General features: G+C 39.9%; 1 protein-coding gene across 1 annotated transcript in view; it reads right to left on the bottom strand.

The window, feature by feature from the left end:
* Positions 1 to 397: 397 nt before the first annotated feature.
* The window catches only part of Abcd3 (ATP binding cassette subfamily D member 3), a 55,220-nt gene continuing 36,224 nt past the window's right edge, over positions 398 to 19,393 (bottom strand). The window contains exons 10-23 of the mRNA XM_038310792.1: positions 18,063 to 18,132; positions 16,657 to 16,726; positions 16,478 to 16,575; positions 16,294 to 16,385; positions 14,755 to 14,846; positions 14,602 to 14,674; positions 13,164 to 13,227; positions 10,646 to 10,723; positions 10,483 to 10,548; positions 10,292 to 10,381; positions 9,783 to 9,902; positions 6,210 to 6,314; positions 2,886 to 2,942; positions 398 to 1,785 (exon numbers count right to left, since the gene is read on the bottom strand). Coding sequence (XP_038166720.1) covers positions 1,708 to 1,785; positions 2,886 to 2,942; positions 6,210 to 6,314; positions 9,783 to 9,902; positions 10,292 to 10,381; positions 10,483 to 10,548; positions 10,646 to 10,723; positions 13,164 to 13,227; positions 14,602 to 14,674; positions 14,755 to 14,846; positions 16,294 to 16,385; positions 16,478 to 16,575; positions 16,657 to 16,726; positions 18,063 to 18,132 — 1,153 coding nt within the window. The 3' untranslated portion in view covers positions 398 to 1,707. The remainder of the gene's footprint in view (positions 1,786 to 2,885; positions 2,943 to 6,209; positions 6,315 to 9,782; positions 9,903 to 10,291; positions 10,382 to 10,482; positions 10,549 to 10,645; positions 10,724 to 13,163; positions 13,228 to 14,601; positions 14,675 to 14,754; positions 14,847 to 16,293; positions 16,386 to 16,477; positions 16,576 to 16,656; positions 16,727 to 18,062; positions 18,133 to 19,393) is intronic.

The following is a 19,393-nucleotide window of genomic DNA, read 5'->3' on the forward strand; positions in this document are numbered from 1 at the left end:
ATAAGACTAATTACAGAGGTGGAAAACACCAACACAGAAAGCCACCGAACACTGCTGGGCAGAAAGGAAAGTCCTAAGTAAAAGGACTTTACATGTGCTTCAGGACTGCAAAAATTCTGTATTTTCTAGATGTATATGTCTATTAAGACTGATTAGTCATGCTCAAATGGGGTTTGGATATGGGTTTGGGAGGATGTGTCTTCATTTCTTATTAGTTTTCCTTGCAAACAGTTAAGTTGCCTGTTTTTTTTTTTCTTTTTTCTGTCTAAAACTATAAAACAAAAAATTTTAAAGCTCCTTTAATAAAGTTTTGTAAAAAGGCCATCTGGGTGCTAAAAACACTTTCTGAATGTCAGCATTCAAGCACTAGAATAAAAAAGGACAAGCAAAAGTTGTGTAGGTTATCCAATTGTTTTTTTTTTTAATCTGAACAGAAAATAAGTATACAAGTTTGCTGAGGAGACATGGTGAAACTGAATGTGATGTATTGAGGGAATCAACACATCAAGGTTATTTTGGTAGCCAGTGATTCTGAGTTATGCAGAAACAAGACTATCAACTGCCCTTCTCTGAACCCATTTGATAAAACTAATTTCACAACCACTTATTGATCCCGTTCAGTCTTGGCTCTCCTTCAAGCAAACAACACATGTAGTTTTGGTGCTTGGAGCCAGAGATGATTTCTCAACACAGTAACCCAGATGCAAACACAGTTGTTCAGGAGCCAGACAGTTCCTAGGAAATGTCATTCACCCATGTGCATGATAATGTTTAGCATTTTTAGGAACATAAAATCACAGACAAGGACAGCAATAGCACTGCGTGCTCAGTGTGCTTACTTCCTGTGGTGCCTCTACAGCCACACGGCAGTCACCATTACACAACCACATTTTTCATGAACCTGTCCGATCCTCTGTACAAATATCTAAGATCCTTGTAAGACCTTGAGCTCGACACAGGACGATCATGCCGGGACGTCCCACACACTGAAAAGACTGGGTGTAGTGTGTAGTAACCACAAGCTGTAAGCACAGCTGCACACACTGTTGCACACCACCACAGAGAACCTTCAGAACAACTCAGTTCAAGACACTGAGAGGTGTACATTTATTATTTAGCTAAAGAAAACCCAAATGGCTCTCTTGGAGTCAAATGCACCTCAAGGCATGTATGAGGAATAAATGCAGCAGCTAAAGAAATCTGCCACTGTGTAATAGATGCTGTCCTGTACCAATGGGAGACATTTTAATAATACATTGTGATTGGCTGGTTCCCATTACCATGGGGCATATAGAAATGAAACTCAAGACTACTTTGTTAGAACAGCTAATGACCCCAGTTTTAAATAGGGTTCTTCATTAAAAGAAAAGAGAGCCATAAAAGTCAAATTAGTTGACTTTAAATGGTTTACATCCCAGGATGAATCAGGTTACACTGATTTAAGCCCAATTTAATTCAGGCAGGTTTTTTAACCACAAGAATAAGGACATTCTTAGTACATAATTAATAATTAAACCAACATATACACAATTAGCAATATCCTATACAATATTAAGTGTTTTAACATTTCAATTATCCCGTATCTAGTCAATTTGTTGCTTTGTTTTTTTGAAAAAAAAAACAAGCTTAACCTTATTTTACAATGCACTGTGCATTAACAAATGCATTCTTGTTTCATGGAAGCAGGGGAAGTTCTTGAGATGGTCTCTAGGATCCGAACTCAACTGTGTCTTCTGTGATCTTCTTGAATTCATAATTGCCTCTACCGTCCATATGCAGGTAGTACTGTGGAGAGACGGGAGCGTCAGTAACTAAGAACGGCAAAGCTTGCACCCTTCTTAGTCACCACACAGGCACAGCTCAGGACTGCAGCTCACCAATCTCCACTTCAAAGTCTTTAAGAACTATTCATGTGCCTTCTGAGACACAGAACAAAGCCTCCTATTTTCAGGTAGTGAACTTTTATTCATAAAGGTTAGTTTTTTTCTGTTTATTTTTCTGTATTGCTATTTCTTAGCTGCTCTTTGTGCTCCTCTCCTTCACATGATCACTGCTCTTGCCTAACAAATACAAGGCCTAGGGCTAGATCCCAGCACAGGGAGGGAAAGAGAAAGGAGAGGACAGATTAGAGAAGTGGAGGGCAGGGAGAGAACTCTGTTCTCAACACCATCCCACCAACCTTATGGACACTCCCAAGAATATGCAGCAATTTTGTACCAATGCAAACCTCAGCACAGTACCTTTGTAAACTGCCGTGACTGTATATAGATCCTGTTTTATTACATCTCAAACACAGTTGGCATTATGCCATCTCCCCCACATAGTCCTGATCTTTACTGAAAATGCTCCTAAAATTTTGGCATCTAACTTTTTAAATTAACTAATTTATTTACTTTTATGTGCACTGGTGTTTTTGCCATGGGCATCGGGTTCCCTGAAACTGTAGCCACAGAAATGTGTGAGCTGCCATGTAGGTGCTGGGAATTAAACTTGGGTTCTCTGGAAGAGCAGTCAGTGCATTTAACCCTTGACCAATCTCTCTAGCCCCAGCCATCTAACTTTAAAGACCTTCTCTTCTGTGTCAAGCCTGCGTTATAATGACACAGCTCATTCACCCACAGCTATTACACACCAGGCACTTACAGCACTAGAGAACTGCTCTCTGGCCTCAGTAGAGCTGGAGTGTATTTACATTACAGCTTTCAAGACTGATGACAGTAACACTGAGCACAGTCCTATTGCACACTATAAAACTCAATCACCTTTTGTCTTAAGGTGTACGCCTATGTGGTGACATTCACCATGAAATCCAAAACCAGTCACCAAAACTCACATTTTATGTGAGATAAACATTCATCATCCCACAAAAGAAAAGAAATACAAACCTCGTGGTGTTTCCAAAGGGATTTTCTGTGTGAAACAGTAAAGAGGGTAATGCCAACCTAATTCAAAGAAAAGGTTTACATTTACATCAGTAACAGTAAGCCACAAATCACACACACATTTAAGTTGCTAGAATGCCATGTACAGTGGCTACAGTTAAGAATTAATGTCAAAATACATCCCCCTACATTTGATTTATTATGAAAAACAGTAACATAAAAATAACAAAAGGTAGCCAGGTGGTGGTGGTACACGACTTTAATCCCAGCACTTGGGAGGCAGAGGTAGGAGGATCTCTCTGAGTTCAAGGCCAGCCTGGTCTACAGAGTGAGTTCTAGCACAGGCAGGGCTACACACACACACACACACACACACACACACACACACACCACACATAAAAACCCCTGTCTTAACCCCCCATCCCCCAAAAAGGCAAAAGGTTAAAATTGGGACAAAATAGCATAAATGGTCTACAGCCAAATTGCTTTCAAATGCAGGATCATAATTCCCTATTGTAGAGTCTTATTTTGGAATGTGTCTTAAAGTTCATACACATTCTGAAGTTTTGATTATTCCTTTCTTCTACAAGGTTCTAAGACAGAATTCTGCATGTGTCTACAGTAACATGTACAAATACTGAAAAAATTGAAACAAAACGTTTAAATATCTTTTGTAAGTTTGAATCAGGTATTGCTATCCAATAAGCTTGCTATAAAATTATAAAAATGTTCAGTCTTGACACAGCTTTCAGGATTCCAACTGCACTCCAGGTTTTCAGAGAAGCATCAACAGATACAGTTGTCCTAGATCCGTGAGATCAATGGGTCTTAGCTGAGAGGCGACTTCTCTCTTTGGTGAACATTTTGGTTATGACTGAAGGCTTTCTTCTTGGTATACTGAGAACAATACTGCCATCTGGTGGACACACACCAGAATTGTTGCTAAACAGTATAATGCCTAGGACAGGCCCTGCACAGACAGCCTAGGAGTTATCCAGCCAATCTATCTGAGGGTGAGAAGCACTACATTAGATCAGAGCCTCAACACACACCTCTCATGCTTGGGAGACCTGGAACTGGAGTTACAGGTGGTTGTAAGCCACATGTGGATGCTGGGAACTGAATCCACTTAACCACTAAGTCATTTCTCCACACCCTAACTTTACTTTTATTTTGTAATAATTTTAAGATTAACCTAAGTAAATTCCTGATAATTTCTACCATGAAACTTTAGGACTAAATTATTCTGCTGGCACCAAGTGGTATCACTTAAACTGTGTCCTAAGTTTGGCTGCCATGTGCAAATTCATGAGGACCTGCATAAGAAGATAAGAACATTATCATCTTTGTTAAACATACATTTCAACTGCATCAAAAGTCCATTTAGACATATTTTTCTGTCCCTGATTTTGTAATTGGATTAGACCTTAATTAGAGTAAGCATACTGTATATTAGAATTACTTAAGCCAAAACACAAAAGCAATGTTGATTGCTGAGATCCGAACACCAGATGCTACATTTCCATAATTAAATCCATGCTCATGGCTTAGTTTTGGCTAAGCAGCATCACAGTTCTCTTTAATGTTAAACATTCTAAATTGAGATTAAGTGATGCTTTATTCCCTTTGTAAATTAACACTGGTTTTGTAGTTAGAAAAAAATTCTCAGGCGGGCAAGACGCCTTAGTGGGTAAAGACACTTGCACTAATGCTGAGTTTAATTCCTAGGTTGACATGGTGGAGGAGAACGGACTCCCACAACTGTCCTCTGACCTATACCATGAGCAGCATGGCACGCACACGTATACTAGATCCACAAACAAATGGTTTAAAGGCTCTAAACTTAAGGATTCATTCCCTTGTTTTCTGCTTCTTTGTATTCAGTGCTACTGTGGCCATGTTAAATTATCATTGAACCCAAGTGACTTTTCTTCCCTCAAATGCAATGTGTTTTATAGATTTAGACAACCTTAAAACATAGGAGGCAGCAACATAAACGACAGGAAAATGCCTTTTTAAAAAAACAGTTTATCTGGTCTTAAGCATGAAAATACTACAAAGATCTCTAATACCTAGAAAACAGAAAACCACATAAGAATTACTAAAGGGGATTCAAAAACAAAAAACAAGAGCTGCCCCAGCCTTCCTATGGAGAAGACTACTGCGGATCCTTTCACTGTCACCACGGCGACAGCCTTTCACGTGCATTCGCATGGGAACTGTGTTGATGTGCTGCTCTACTTGGCAAAGCTAGAGATTCTGACTTCTCACTAACTCTTAGCCAGGGGTGCTAATGCTGCTGGTCCACGGCTACCTTCCAAATGGCCGGAATGTGTGTGCGTGTGTGTGTGTGTGTTTGTTCAATATGATTATTTTTATTTGTTGTAAATGCCCCAAATACAGATTTTAAAATGTTAAAATACTCCTGTAACTCATTTACGTACACAGGACCTCTAAAACAGAATGTATTATTATCTTTCCAACATAACAAGAGTACAGATGGTTGCAGCAGTTCCTAAAAACAAAAACTCACCAGGACTAGTGAACAAGCTTAAATAATGGCAGCATAGCCAGCCTCATATTTGCCAAGCAAAAGAAATCTGGTAAAAATACTGTCCAGTTAAAATAAACCAGATGAATTAAGCTACTCTAAGAAGAGCTGGGCGAGGACTCAGTGGATACAGCGGTCGCTATGCAAGCACGAGGACTAGATTTTGACTCTGCAGCTCCCGTGTAAAAGCTGGGCAGGTGTGGTGGGCCACCTGGAATCCCAGTGTTCAGGATGCAGGGACAGGGCAAGCCAGCTGGCTAAACTAACTAATCCACACACTCTGTACAGCAAGAAACCCAAAATCAGCCTGTCTCCTCCACGTGCACCCTATGCATGCACACCACCACACATGCAAACACACCCAAGCACAGGTACGTATGCCACCAACACATAAAGACACGAAATGAAAAGCTTTTAGACTGCCAAAAGGTTACTACTGATTTTTCTTGATTTAAAAGTGATTTATACGTAAAGTGATGGGACAGAGGAAAGACACGAATTCTTTTGTTAAGTCTGAGTGTAAGAAATAAGTCAAAGGTGAATATAGATATACTTGAACACTCTCCATGTCTAAGAAATTGCTAAAGAGAGATATTTAGAATGCATGGATAATTCCTTATACTATGTTCATATCTATAGTTGTATTTAGAATACATTGATAATTCCTTGTACTCAGTTTAAAGGCAATACAAGGCATTACCTTCTGGCAACGATCTCGTTGCTTGGTTGGACAGGAACACAGGTGCGCAGTGAAGCACCTGTGGCGTGACACTTACCTTCCGACAGTGGCTGTAGATGTAGTCTTCCACATCAACACTAACTGCGCTTGTGCATTCATCCAGAATGGCAAACTGGGGTTTATGATAAAACAATCTTGCCATCTAAAGCAGAAAAGGAAACAGTCTGTGTAAACAGAGGCAGGCCTAAAAATGAAACTAATAAGGAAAAATAAATTTACTTCAGTTAATATACTTTTTGGAGTCTTAAAAAACTAAAATGTGAAAATTATTCTAACTAAAAAAGCACCACTGCTCCTAGAGATAAAAATAATATAAATAAGACAAATTGTTTTCACTGTCATCTTAAACAAAGGGAGAAATACAGTGTGTGGGAAATATTTACTGCTAAGAGAAAAACAAAAACTGGTGTGAGATGAGATTGAGTTTTAAAATAATAAAAGTTCACTAGACAAGTAAGTTTTGTGTTTTAACAAAACCTTAAAGTTCAGATTGTAGATGATGTAGATGTTACTTAAGCAATGGCACCTGTTAGAGCTCCACCAATCATCTTCTAGCACCTGCCAAGGCTCTGCTGTTGGTCCCGGGTGTGCAGGTTTTGAAAGCTTCTGCTGATCTTGTAAATGGACTCAGGAGCACTAATCCTGATATTTATTCCATTAGCAGGAATGTGAAATATTTTTCCTTAATTACATTCCAAATATATTTCTGGAAATGGTCTATCCCCGTCTTGGACAGTTATTCTAATTTGTCACTTGTCCCCAACAGAGATCACCATGTTGCAAAACCAAGCAGCATGTTCCTAAGCCTAATTAATCATCTCCTGTGAAGCATGCTACTCAAACCACTCCCTTCTTGAGAGTAGGAGTGAAGCCACTGGGAGTCCTCCCCTTCTGCTGCTGTCTCATTCCTCCCAGTGCTTTCCCACTTGGCCACTAAGCATGTGTATCTGGGGTCCACAGAATTAAATCCCAGATCCTCTTTCTTCTCCCTCAGAGCTAGAAGCTGAATCTTCCTGACCCTGTCTTAACCCTCCCTCTCTCAGGCACTCTCCTTTTCAGAGTTTAAAGTCCACTCGCTGTTCCTGTCTCTGCCATGCCCTTATCCCAGAGAACACTCACTTCTGCCGGATTACACAACCTCCAGCTCCCTCTCTGTGAAACTAGGGAGAACCTATCACATGTAAACCAAAGAACCCACTGACTAAACCTTCTCCATGGCTTCCCCTCTCTCATCTCCATGGTCCTGCAGAGTTTTCCTCCTGCCTGCTCTGATCTGGACATCCCAGCCAGGGCTGTCTTTCCCAACTGTTCAACCACTAGGAGTTAGGGGTCCTAGTCCATAGCTTCGCATGTCACTATCCTTTCTCTTCTTTCCTCCTAAGTATGGTGTCCTAAGCCTTGGACTCTGCATGTCACTCTTTCCTTTCTTTCCTTCCATTTTTATTGCTGTGTTGTTTCTGTTTGACAGAGGCTCTCATTCTGTGCCCCTGGTGGGTGAGAACTCACTATGTAGTCCAGGCTGGCCTAACTTCATGGTAATCTTCCTGCCTCTGCTGGGACCATGCCTGTGCTGTCACATCAAGCTTAGTCTTTCTTAAGTACCAATGCCTGACTCTCGTCCAGGCATCTTTCAAGTGTCTGCTCAACGTCACTCTCTCAGTCCAAGTGGATGCTTTATGGAATTGCAACAGTCTATATATGGCACACTTGACTTTTCCTTTCTTTGTGTGTTTGCCTGAGCTGTAAGAAACACTGAAGTAGAAATCATGATTAAACCACTACAATATACCCAACATTTACACTGCTGCTCCATTCAAATACATATCAAGGAGATGACTAAGGCAAAGTGCTTTTTGGGGGGTCTATACCCATGAGCATAAAGTGAGGAACAGGAAGCAGCAAACAGACACAATCACAGAGATATAGTTCATTAATTGCCTTTTACAAGTGCCGTTCTCTTTTCTCATCATGCGCACGCACGTGTGCGTATGTCTATCTCCATCCATGCTGCTGTCGGCTATATGTCACCACAAAACAAGGAAATTGTAAAGCAAATATTCAAACCATCATACTGCCTGAGCTGAGCGTGATAAGCCATCTTTCACCAGTTCTAACACCAACTGTCTGCCTGGCAAGCCCTAAACCACTGAAGTGCAGTTTCCTAGGTGACTGGGATATTCAGTGATTATTTACTTCATAGGGCTGTTTTAAAAATATAATGTGTTAGCCTTTGTAATCTGCTTGGCATATTGACTATCATCTACTAAGCAATAAAAAATTAGCTGAATAATAGCCTCTCTTTTCCTAGTATAAAATGAGTTCTTTTTCTGAGAGGTAAAGTAGTATGTAAGAAAACTAAAGATTGGGACTGGGAAGGTGGCTCAGTGGGTAAAGTAAGTTATGCAAGCACGAGGACCTGAGATCAAATCCCCAGCACCCACGTTAAAAAAAAAAAAGCTGGGTGTGGTGCCATCCACCTGTAATCCAGTACTGGAAGGCAGAAAAACAGATCCTGTGGCTCTACTGGCTAGTCAGCCTAGCCAACTGAAGAACTCCAAATTCAATGAAAGACCGTCTGAAAAAGTAAATGTGCAAGACATCCGATGTAGACCTCTAGAGTCACCTAGAGTTGTGAGCTATCATGTGAGTACTAGGCATCAAACCTACTCTTAACTACTAAGCCACTCTATAGCCTATTTTCTCGATTACTAACTGATGTAGGTAGACCCTACACTGGGGCTGTACCATCCTTGAGCAAGCAGTAAGCAGCATGCCTTTGTGGTTTCTACTTCAAGCTCCTACCATGAGTCCCTACCCTGATTTCACTACACAATGAAGTGTAACATGTAAGCTAAAATAAAGGTTTTTTTCCAGATTGGTTTCAGTCATGTGTTTATAATAACCAAAAGCAAACTGGGGCAGAAATAGTACAGTAGGGTTTTGCTACAGTGGAACTGATCATGTTGTCTTTTGGAAGGGCAGTGGAAATATTTGGAACTTGGAGCTAGAAAAGCCATTTGTTGCTCAAAGCTTAATGGGCTGTTCTTTGCGGGCTTGGAAAATAAGGAGGGGGGGATGGTATACTGGAAGATAAGTGCTGGGAAGTAGGGGGAAAATCTGTCTGTTCCAAGATAACATTTTAAACCGTATCTTTCCAGTTCTTCTTTGTACTAGGAAAGTTAACTTGAGAGTAGGTTAGTGAGCGGGACACTAAGTTGTACATAAAGTGAAGGGAGGAAAGGACAAAGGGCAGAGTGAAGAACTAATGTTTCTAGAGCTCCCTTCCAGCTTTTCAGCGAGACCAGGGAGGAGATGAAGGCGCCATCTAATCGTCCTCACAGGGTCAACGTCCAGGAAGTGTCCTCCGGACTTCTACAGACATGAACTGATGGGACATAAACAGATCTATAGCTTCCCCTTTCACAGAACAACACGTTTTCAGATCCCCAATTTATATGAAGTTAAACATTTCCTAGAGCTTTTATTTACAATTTAAACTAGTACTTTAATAGCTGCTGAGCAAGACAAAACCTGTGCTAAGCTTAGTCAAACTTCGGGTTCTAACAGTGACTCTAAGCAAGCATTTGCTATCAGTCCAGAGAATACTGACCGCCATCCTTTGTTTCTCTCCTCCGCTGAGTACATCCATCCAGTCCTGAACACTGTCCCAGCCTCCTTCACGTTCAAGAATATGACCTAACTGCACATTATCCAAGTACTCCTTCAGCACCTTTATACAAAGATAAAAGACCAAAAAAAAAAAAAAAAACCAGAAGTTGATTATTAGAAGCTGTCCTTATTTTTTAGACTAGCTCAGAAACTCCATGGCCAACCACTTAGAAAGCTAGGTCTCTTCAGAAAAAAATGGCACAAAGCTGACCTGAGCTGTCAGTCTCTAGCCATACTGCTCTTGAGACAATGTCTGATAGCTTAAAGACATAACAATATCACACAGCCATATATAATACTTAAGCAAAGCAGCTATCTTCTTGCCACCGCCTGGAAAGTTGTGACAATGGTTTGGAAGGCTTCAGATTAGGCCACACTATCTGATGTTTAAAATGACAAAGAATCTGAGTGGGGCATGCTCGGTGAATGTAGGATGTAATCCCCCCTTACCTGGTCAGATATCCCCTTCTTCTTCTGATCCTCTTTTCCATCTGGATAGATCACTTGGTCTCTCAGTGTTCCCAGGGTCATATAGGGTCGCTAGTTAGTAGTCATAATGACACAGCAAGAGTCATTAAACGTACATTTTAAAATATTAAACCAAAAGATCTTAAAGGTTACAAAATAGCTCAAAGTCTTACCTGAGGAACATAAAATAACTTTCCTCTCTCAGGTTTAGTAAGACGCCCTCCAAAAAGAGGCCATAACTATAAACGCAAAGAGAAGACAGAAGTGCCCGTGAAATTCGTTACCTAAGAGCACTACAAAGTAAGACACAAGCTCTGGAGACCAGTTTGTACATACTTCACCAAGAACACGGAAGAGGGAACTCTTTCCACATCCATTTGGACCACAAATGAGAACATTGGCTCCAGATCTAACCTGAAAGACAATTAAGACTTTGAATTAACTAATTAACTAAAGGAAGCATGTATATTTCCTTAGAGTTGAAGAGGCCTTTGCTAGTTATTATCAAATAATTCCACCTGTAAGTGTGGTGTCAGCACAACTATGGAGTGATGCAGGGAAAATCCTTTTACTTCTGCTTACTTTCAGTTTTTACTAAGTTTCTTTTTCCTCACTTAAAAACCATTATTGATTTAGACTGTCCAATGTAGTCTCAGAATGCAAAATTTAAAAGCTTAAAAAAAATCTGAGGATTCTTGAAAATAATCATTTTGTATATTCATGTTTATTAACATTTTCAACTGCACTGCAGATTCTTTTACTTAGAGGTCTAAAATTACTTAACAGTATGTCACAAATATTCTTCCAGGTCACTGTATTTATGACACTTTTGCCCATTCTTTTAATGTCTAAAGTACATACTAAGAATGTACTATAATTTATTAGAAATTCCCCAATAGTTAGATATCTAGGTTATCTTTTCTTTTGCTCTTTTAGATAACACTACGCATAACTTCTGTGTCAGCAAGAATATATATAATAAATAAGTTAAATTGTATCCTACAGACTAAGTGCTGTGGAGAAAAGCCACGGAGGTCAAAGTACACCTCACTGCAAGTGACAACTGGGAAAACTTCCAGAGATGTGTTAGGAGGCTTATCATGAGAAAAGCACTCCTGTCCACTCACAGCAAGCAGGCGCGAGGACAGGAATGAGCCTCGCCTCACAGGACAAAGACTGGTTCTGTGGGGAAGACAGCAAAGAGAACAGCAGAACTCACTCAGAGAGGTAAGAGGTAGGAAGAGTGGGTCTAGTCAGCAAATCCTGAAACATAGCACAGGCCAACTGAAGCCCCCTACTGCGATAAAACAGACAGTCACCAGCGTTATTCAAAGTAGGCAAAAGGTGGAAAGGGCCCAAGTGGATGAAGGGGCAAAGAGAATGCAGTGTGTGCACACAGTGAACACCATTCAGCTTAAAAAGAAATAGATTGCCTATACTGAGAGCTCAGAAAGGATGAGGGTAAAATCTTAGCCTACAGAAGGCCCATTTGTTTAGATATAGTGTAACACAACATGCAAGCAAGTAGGAAATGTGTGCTTTCTGATGGCCGAGTCTGCCTTACGAGGACTTTCTAAAAGAAAGGAATCCCGAGTTTCAAGTGAGTCACATGGGCACTACTAACTGGAAATTAAAAAGAACTGAAGGATGCCAAATCTAACCTAGAGGTAAGTCAGAAAGAGACAGAGAGGGTATTCTTAACAGCAGACCAAGAGGACAGGAAGTCAGACAGTTTCCCATGCATGCAGGGGCCAAAGGCAGATACCAGGTGAGTCAGGAGCAGGTCTAGAGAGGGGAAAAAAGATTTCCTGTGGCAAATCCGGGAAAACTAGGGACTCAGAAAGACTTGGCCAATGAAACTGAAAGAAAAGCAAGCAGCAGTGAGCACAGACTGTGACTGGAGCTCAGGGCTGGCAGGAAGGAGGACAGCTGACCGAGAGAAGTGCTCTCCACCCTGGGCCTGTCAGTATTTACCAACCACACTCCAGTTTCTACCTCCTGCTATAGTTCCTGGCTTTAAAGTACGATAACAATACAATACTCACTTTGTATAACTAACATTCTCTAGTTCTCTTAGTTACTTAGGACAGTAGATATATTTAGCAAATATAAATTAGTAAGAGCAGAAAACTAAAGAATTACCTATAACATAGAGTTTAAAAACAAACCTAACAATATTCCTATTTTATAAGCTACTGGAAAACATTTCAGTGAAAGCAGCTAAAAAACAATCTTTACATTAAACACATCTAGATACATAAGCACAATGGGTAGACACAGAGGCGTGTTCTAGAGCAAGCCTGTCCAATAGTGTCACACATGGCTATTTAAATCAAGCCAGTTAAAATTAAATACAAGCTATAGCTTAGTCATCACCTGCATCTGCATAATTAGATGCATATTTTTGGCATGGGCTTTATTTACAAAAAATTTTAAAGATCATTTTTACTTGCGTAGGTGCGTGCCTGCATAAGTTCATGTGTACCATGTGTGTGCAGGAGCCTGCAGAGACCAGCAGAGGATTCAGGTCTAGATCTGGAGCTAGAGTCAGCTGCCCACTGACGCGTGGGTGCTGGGAACAAAAGCTGGCTCCCCTGTGAGAGCTTAAGTTCTAACCGCTGGCCATCTCTCCAACCAAACAAATTTGATGTGGTAATAATCCCTGAGGTTTTAAAATCCAGTGAATTTTAGGAAAACCGGCCTTTCTATGATGGTTCAAAGAGTTGGTTTCAAATGTAATTGTATGGGTTTAGACAGAGACAACTAAAACCTTAAATGTTAATTTCAATATTCAAACTTTCAGTTTATATTTTGAAGACAATTTTAACCCTCACATGAACATTTAAAAACTTACTTCAAAACTAAGATCTCGGATCAAGATGTCTCCATTTGGTGTTGCTAAAGGTACATGATCAAACCTGAAAAGGACATTAATAAAAAGGGAATTAAAAACTAGTAAGGGACTCAATAACCTAAATAGAAATAACCCAACACAACAAAAGACCACTCAGACGCTTCAGAAAAGAATACACTCAGAAGACAAAATGCAACTGAAAGTTTCTCAAGCTCTCTATCCACCAGAGAAATGTAAATCAAAGCTGCAGCGACTATCACCCTGCCAGGGAGGACAGTTATCACCAAGGACAACATGAGTGCTGGCAAGGTGCAGAGGAAAGGAATCCTTAGCCACTGCTGGTAAGAATCTAATTAAACAGCAACGGGAGGAAAATACTATGGGGGTCCTCAAAAAAATTAAAGATTCAGCTGCTATAAGTTCTCTGCTTCAGAGAGAGAATCCTACTCCAGAGGAAATGAAATACTTGTCACAGAGTGGCATCTTGTGCTCCCATACGCCCTGCAGTATTTATTCAATAAACCAACAGGGGAAACTCCCTTAATGTTTTTCAAGTGATAAAAGGATAAAGAATAGATCATATGTGTAAGCACACACTCACACAAAGGAGTATTATCAGTAAAAAACAAACTAAGTCTAGGGAGCTGAAGAGATGGCTCTTAACCAAGAGCACTTGCTTTTCTTGCAGACGGCCCTAGTTTGGTTCCCAGCAACCATATCAGGTGGCTCACAACCACTTGTAACTCCAGTTCCAGGGGATTCAGTGCCTTTTTCTGCTTCACATGTGCCTGCACAAACATGGTACACAGACGGACAAGGAAAAATTCATTTGGCACTACTCAAAACCACAACGTATTTTTAAAAAACTGAATCAGTCATTTTTGATGGTAGAGAGCATCATGGTAAGCAAAGTAAGACGGGAAAAGAAGTGTAGTTCATATATAGCTTATATGCAGAATCTAAATCATAAATTCATAGAAGAGAATGAAGCAGTCATTGCTAGGGGCTGAGGGAAGGAAAAATGGAAGTGGTGTCATTCAAAAAGTATAAAAGCTTAGGCCATGAAGGAAGATGAGTAAGTTCTAGAGGTCTACCCAGCAGCAAAGGGACAACAGTTAAAAATATGCTCTACACACATGAAATGGCATACATACACACATTCGGATGATGAGACAAGAGATACAATAATTTGTTGGAATATGGACATTATTTTACAGTGTGTATGTAGTATCAAAACATCAAATTATATACCTTAAATATATATATATTTAACATATATATATATATATATATATATTTATGACAGTGGTATCCCACAGCTATATAAAATTTTTAAAGAGTCCATTTTAAATGACACCTGTAACTACGAGCTGAAGAGAAAGGCTGCCATGAAGTGTAACAAAGGCATACAGCACAGCACAGCCTTTTCTGTACATACTTTATAATGTTGTCTGCATTGATGATTTCTCCAGCACCAGGTATCAAGGGACTAACTTGTGCTCCTTCAGTACCTTAAATGGAAAATTATTACAACATCATATATTAGGAAAACCATAAAACTGTGACTGCAAACTATGATGTTTATATTTACCCTTTTCCTGTTGTGACACCATTGTGCGTTCATATTTGCCACGATTTAAATCCTTTAGTACTTGCATTAATTCTGTAATCCGAGCCGTAAAACTAAAATTTAACAGAAACCATAATCAAAAATCCAGGCTATTACTACATTTTTTATATAAACTGAACTGAAGTGTCTAAAATTATAACTTAGGTTAAAGAACATAAAATACTGAAGATAAACACGCGCACCCTATTTTGCTTCAGTAAAAGAGAAAGAACAGGGAAGTCAGGGGAGAGGTTTCACAGCATCCCTTTATCAAGCATTCCTGTCAATACTCTCTGTAGCCACAGGAAGGCTATGTCCAGAGTTGCTGCACTGACTTGCTGTCACATACAATACTTTCTCCAATAAGAAGGATACACCAGATGCATACTGCTCCTCTATAAATGGGGAAACTGAGGCTACTTCTGCTCTCATATTCTGAAGAAGGGAAAAGATGAAGAATGCTTAATATATGATTGAAATCATGGGACACTAGAAATCAATCCAGTGGAAAGAAGTTGGGAAAGATAAGAAGGTCATGAAGGTCAAAGAGAAGTTTTCTTATCAGAGAAGCAAAGGGAAGTATTTATTTCGTGTAAACAACAAGCAAAAAAAAAAAAAAAACGTCCCTAAAGGAAACCTTGGGAGGTGACAGGCATTCTTGGTGTTGATAGTTTCACATAAGCATACTTATTCTTATATTCATGAATTTTGTGTGCATTAAATACGATGTTTTTAATATGCCAATCACTCTTAATGTTTTTATGGGGAGGAGGAAAAAAGGCCCCCACAAGGAAAGCTGGCCCGCACAAACTTATACAAAGTCTGAGGAAGTCGCTAATGAGTGCAACCCACGGCAGCTTCTCAAGAATGGTCTTCACAGTGCTGGCTGTGTCTTGTTATGAAGACCGTAGCAGCTCTGACAGCAGAGAGGACACAGTAACAGACACAGGCCTATGAAAGACCCCAGGGCAGCAAATTTCCTTAGGCAATCCAAAGTCTGTGGCACTTTTCACACCATGGTATTGTTTGAGGTTTCTGCCTCCTATTTCAGCTCCCATGATCTAAGACAGTTTTGTATTGGGTAATATAGCTACATGGTAATTGGTTAATTCCATTAAAAGCAACCTCTATTCATTTATTTAGCTAAATGGTTGATATAAACCTTAGGGGTAAAAATCTATAGTCGAGGAAAAAACTGCTCAAATGTAAAACTTCTGCTCCAGCTTAAATTTCCATAGGAAAGGGCTAGCAACTTATCATTTCCCAACTCACCCAAGACAAGTGTCTGTGAAGCACAGCAAACACAGCACTATCCTAGTTAAGACTCAAAACAGCTGTCGTCAAGAAGCGTGAGAAGTTCACTGAGAGAGAGGCCCTCCTTAATTTTCTACCAAAACCAATTTCCTAGAGTCGGAAAGGTCAGTCGCTCCCTCATCTTAATCTCAATTGGGTACCAGAGCTATAAGAACAATATATATTTAAAATTTATTGTATGCAATTGCTTATTATTACAGATCTTACCCAGCCAATCTAGTCATTTCACGCCCGGCCAAAACTATACGACCCAGAGCTTGAGACATTCTCAAAAGCATTCTTCCACTTTGGTAGTAATCCTTAAAAAGAAACAATATAGGTTTTGCTCATGTTTCTAAATTAAAAACACAGCCTCAATTCTGAATTTCACTTCATTAGAACACTACCTTACCTCTAGGAGCTCTGAATGTGTGCTGTGGAGATGCCGAGGGTGTGACAGATCCAGGAAAGGACGGCTGACAACCAGGTACCCGACGACAGTGGCGATATCTGGAACAAACCAGTTAAGATCTTAAGTATCATTATTTCGCACAAATCATGCCACACCATCTCTTTTAAAAACATACTTACATTTGGCAATGATGCTATCAATGAAACCCATAGAAAACCGAAAGAAAATGAAATTATGTAGGTGTTCCACCTGACAGAAAACAAAAGAAAATTTTTTTCTTTTACAAAAAACTATTTTTTCCTAAAGATAAAGCACAATTAATTTACAAACAGGCAGTGAGTATGGAGGATTCCTCACTGTTATACACCCCACAATGAGCACACACTGAGAAGAAAGCAGGTTCCACACACAGCCCATCAAACGGAACAACAATGACTACTTAACAACAAATGTACCACACGTAACAGTACAACACTGTTTGCCACACTGCTAGACACATATATACCCAAACTTGTCAGTCACCAAAGCAAGGAGGAGGGCTGAGAAGCCATTTAAAATTGTCGGAGAAGGTAAAGCTGTAATACGGTGTTAGTGTTTGGGCTGAAAACCCCCAGGCTGAGAGAAGCGATGTGAAAAGTTGGTGTGTGGACAAGTCTTATAGGCAGACACTCTTACTGGTGAGCGCTCTAAAGACTCAAGTTATGTTAAATGGCAAAAATCCAATTTTTGAAAGAACCTAAGACAACTTTTTAGTATTTGTAAATTACGTACTTAATATCACAATTTTCCATTGAAATATAGCCCACTGGAGGCAGGATTTCATCTGTCATGCTTACCACATAATTGTCATTAGCACCTAATGATGGCACCCACCAAACACCCTACTTGGTACTTAGTATCTTTTGACTGAGTAAAACTATTCGAATTCAAAATTTCCAAGCAGCAAATAAAGAAAAGCTGTTTTTAAAAAGTCTTCTATTCCAAATCAAAGGTCACTTGTGTTTAAACCACGTTTTATTAGCACAGCCAGAGCCACTCACACATGTATTACAGTCCCAAGAGAGCCTATATGGGAAGGAAACATAAACTATATATACACACTATTCTGTCCTTCACAGAAAAAGGTTGCTGACCCCTGCTCTATCAAATATTCTCTACTAATCTGTGGGAGTCATTAACTTAATTATGCATGAGACTTCTTTAGCAACTACTGCAAAATTGCACAAGACTATTTTAGTAAATCAACCCATTTTATAAATGGAGAATTTAATTGTTAATATAACTGTTTTAAAACTCATTTTTAGTTTAAAACACAGCATAAAGACTTGTTACTTGAAATACATCTTTAACTATGTATTCATACATATGTAAATGCATAGAAAAAGCCATGTGAGCCTCAAGTGTTTTGTTTTGTTTCCTCTGGTTTTTCAAGAAGGGATTTCTCTGTATAGTCCTGACTGTCCTGGATCTCAATCTATAGACCAGGCTGGTCTCAAACTCAGAGACTTGCCTGGCTCTGCCTCCCAAGTGCTGGATTAAAGGTGTGAGCCACCACTATCTGGTGACCCTCAAGTGTTTCTCTTACCAGTTTTTGGAAGACTGAGTGGATTGTCCGCTTTTCTTGTTTATTCCCATTGTAAAAGGCAATTTCTTCACTATTAAAGAAAATAATAAGCAATCAGTGTCAATGTTCTCTCACCCTGAAATGTAACTGATATGCAGTGTTCAATGAGTGGCCATTTATAGTTGTATGGACATCTTGGTAAAGTGTGATGGCCCAGGAGGTAAAATGCTTGCTTTACAAGTCCGCCAACATGAGTTTAATCCCCCAAACCTACAGAAAGGCAGAAGGAGAGAACAAGCTCCACAAAACTATCCTCTGACCTCCAAGAGAACTCTGTAGCAGGCCCCCTGCTCAATCATAATAAACCAAGTAAAAATAAAGATAAATGGACATCTTATCACTAAGAGAATATCTGGCATAAGCCAAGCCAAAGCCAAGGCCTGTTCTTGAAATCAGTTCCTAGCAAAGCTTTAGGAATATATGAGCACACACCTGACTGGATCACAGACTGAACTGTAACCTGTGTGTAACCTGACATTAAAGATGCAGTGAGCAAATGCTCACTAACTGTAACTGAGGCAGAAGAGGAAGACACTTTGATATAAAGAAAGATTATACTGGGACAGATATTACAGACCACAAGTTAAATTGCAAACCTAAACCAGAGAAAGGACAAAAATAACAGAAAAATACAAGTAGTGGTATTTTGATTTGCTGCCTGGGAAAAACAGAGGAGCAAAGTCCTGAGGTGCTGCAGTGCCCTCAGGGCTAGTGCACCAAAGCTGTTCCCGAGAGTGTGAATAGGTCCACAAGGGCCACGAAGATCTTCAGCAGGAAAAACCAGTTCCATACAGAGGAAGAAAGGCTCAGTATAATTAGATAAAGTCTTTAGAAGCTAGCACCTTAGAGGTGAAGAAAGGCTCAATGTAATTAGGCACATTCTTTAAAGTCACGGAATCAGTAGAGTTCAGCAGCTAAAATTATCACTCTTATCTAAACTAAAGCTTATAGTTTTTCTATCCCATAAATATGATGTAAACTGCCCAAGCAAAGTACTTCTGGAGTTACAGATGGTTGTGAGCCAGGATGTGGGTACTGGGAATCAAACCCAGATTCTCTGCAAAAGTAACAAGTGCTCTTAATTTCAGAGCCATCTCTCCAGGCCCCCACAAGGTACTTCTTACAGCACCAGAAAGTAACTATCTACCTGGAAGCTCAAATATCACACAGAGAATGTGTGTGCAGGCTGGTGAGATAGCTAGGCAGCACTTGCATGCGGGCTGACAACCTGACTGCCATCTCTGAACTCAGGGTGGCAAGAGATCTGAGATCTCCACACAGTTATGCACCTG

This window comes from Arvicola amphibius, chromosome 14 (assembly GCF_903992535.2).
Source record: "Arvicola amphibius chromosome 14, mArvAmp1.2, whole genome shotgun sequence".
Lineage (NCBI taxonomy): Eukaryota > Metazoa > Chordata > Mammalia > Rodentia > Cricetidae > Arvicola > Arvicola amphibius.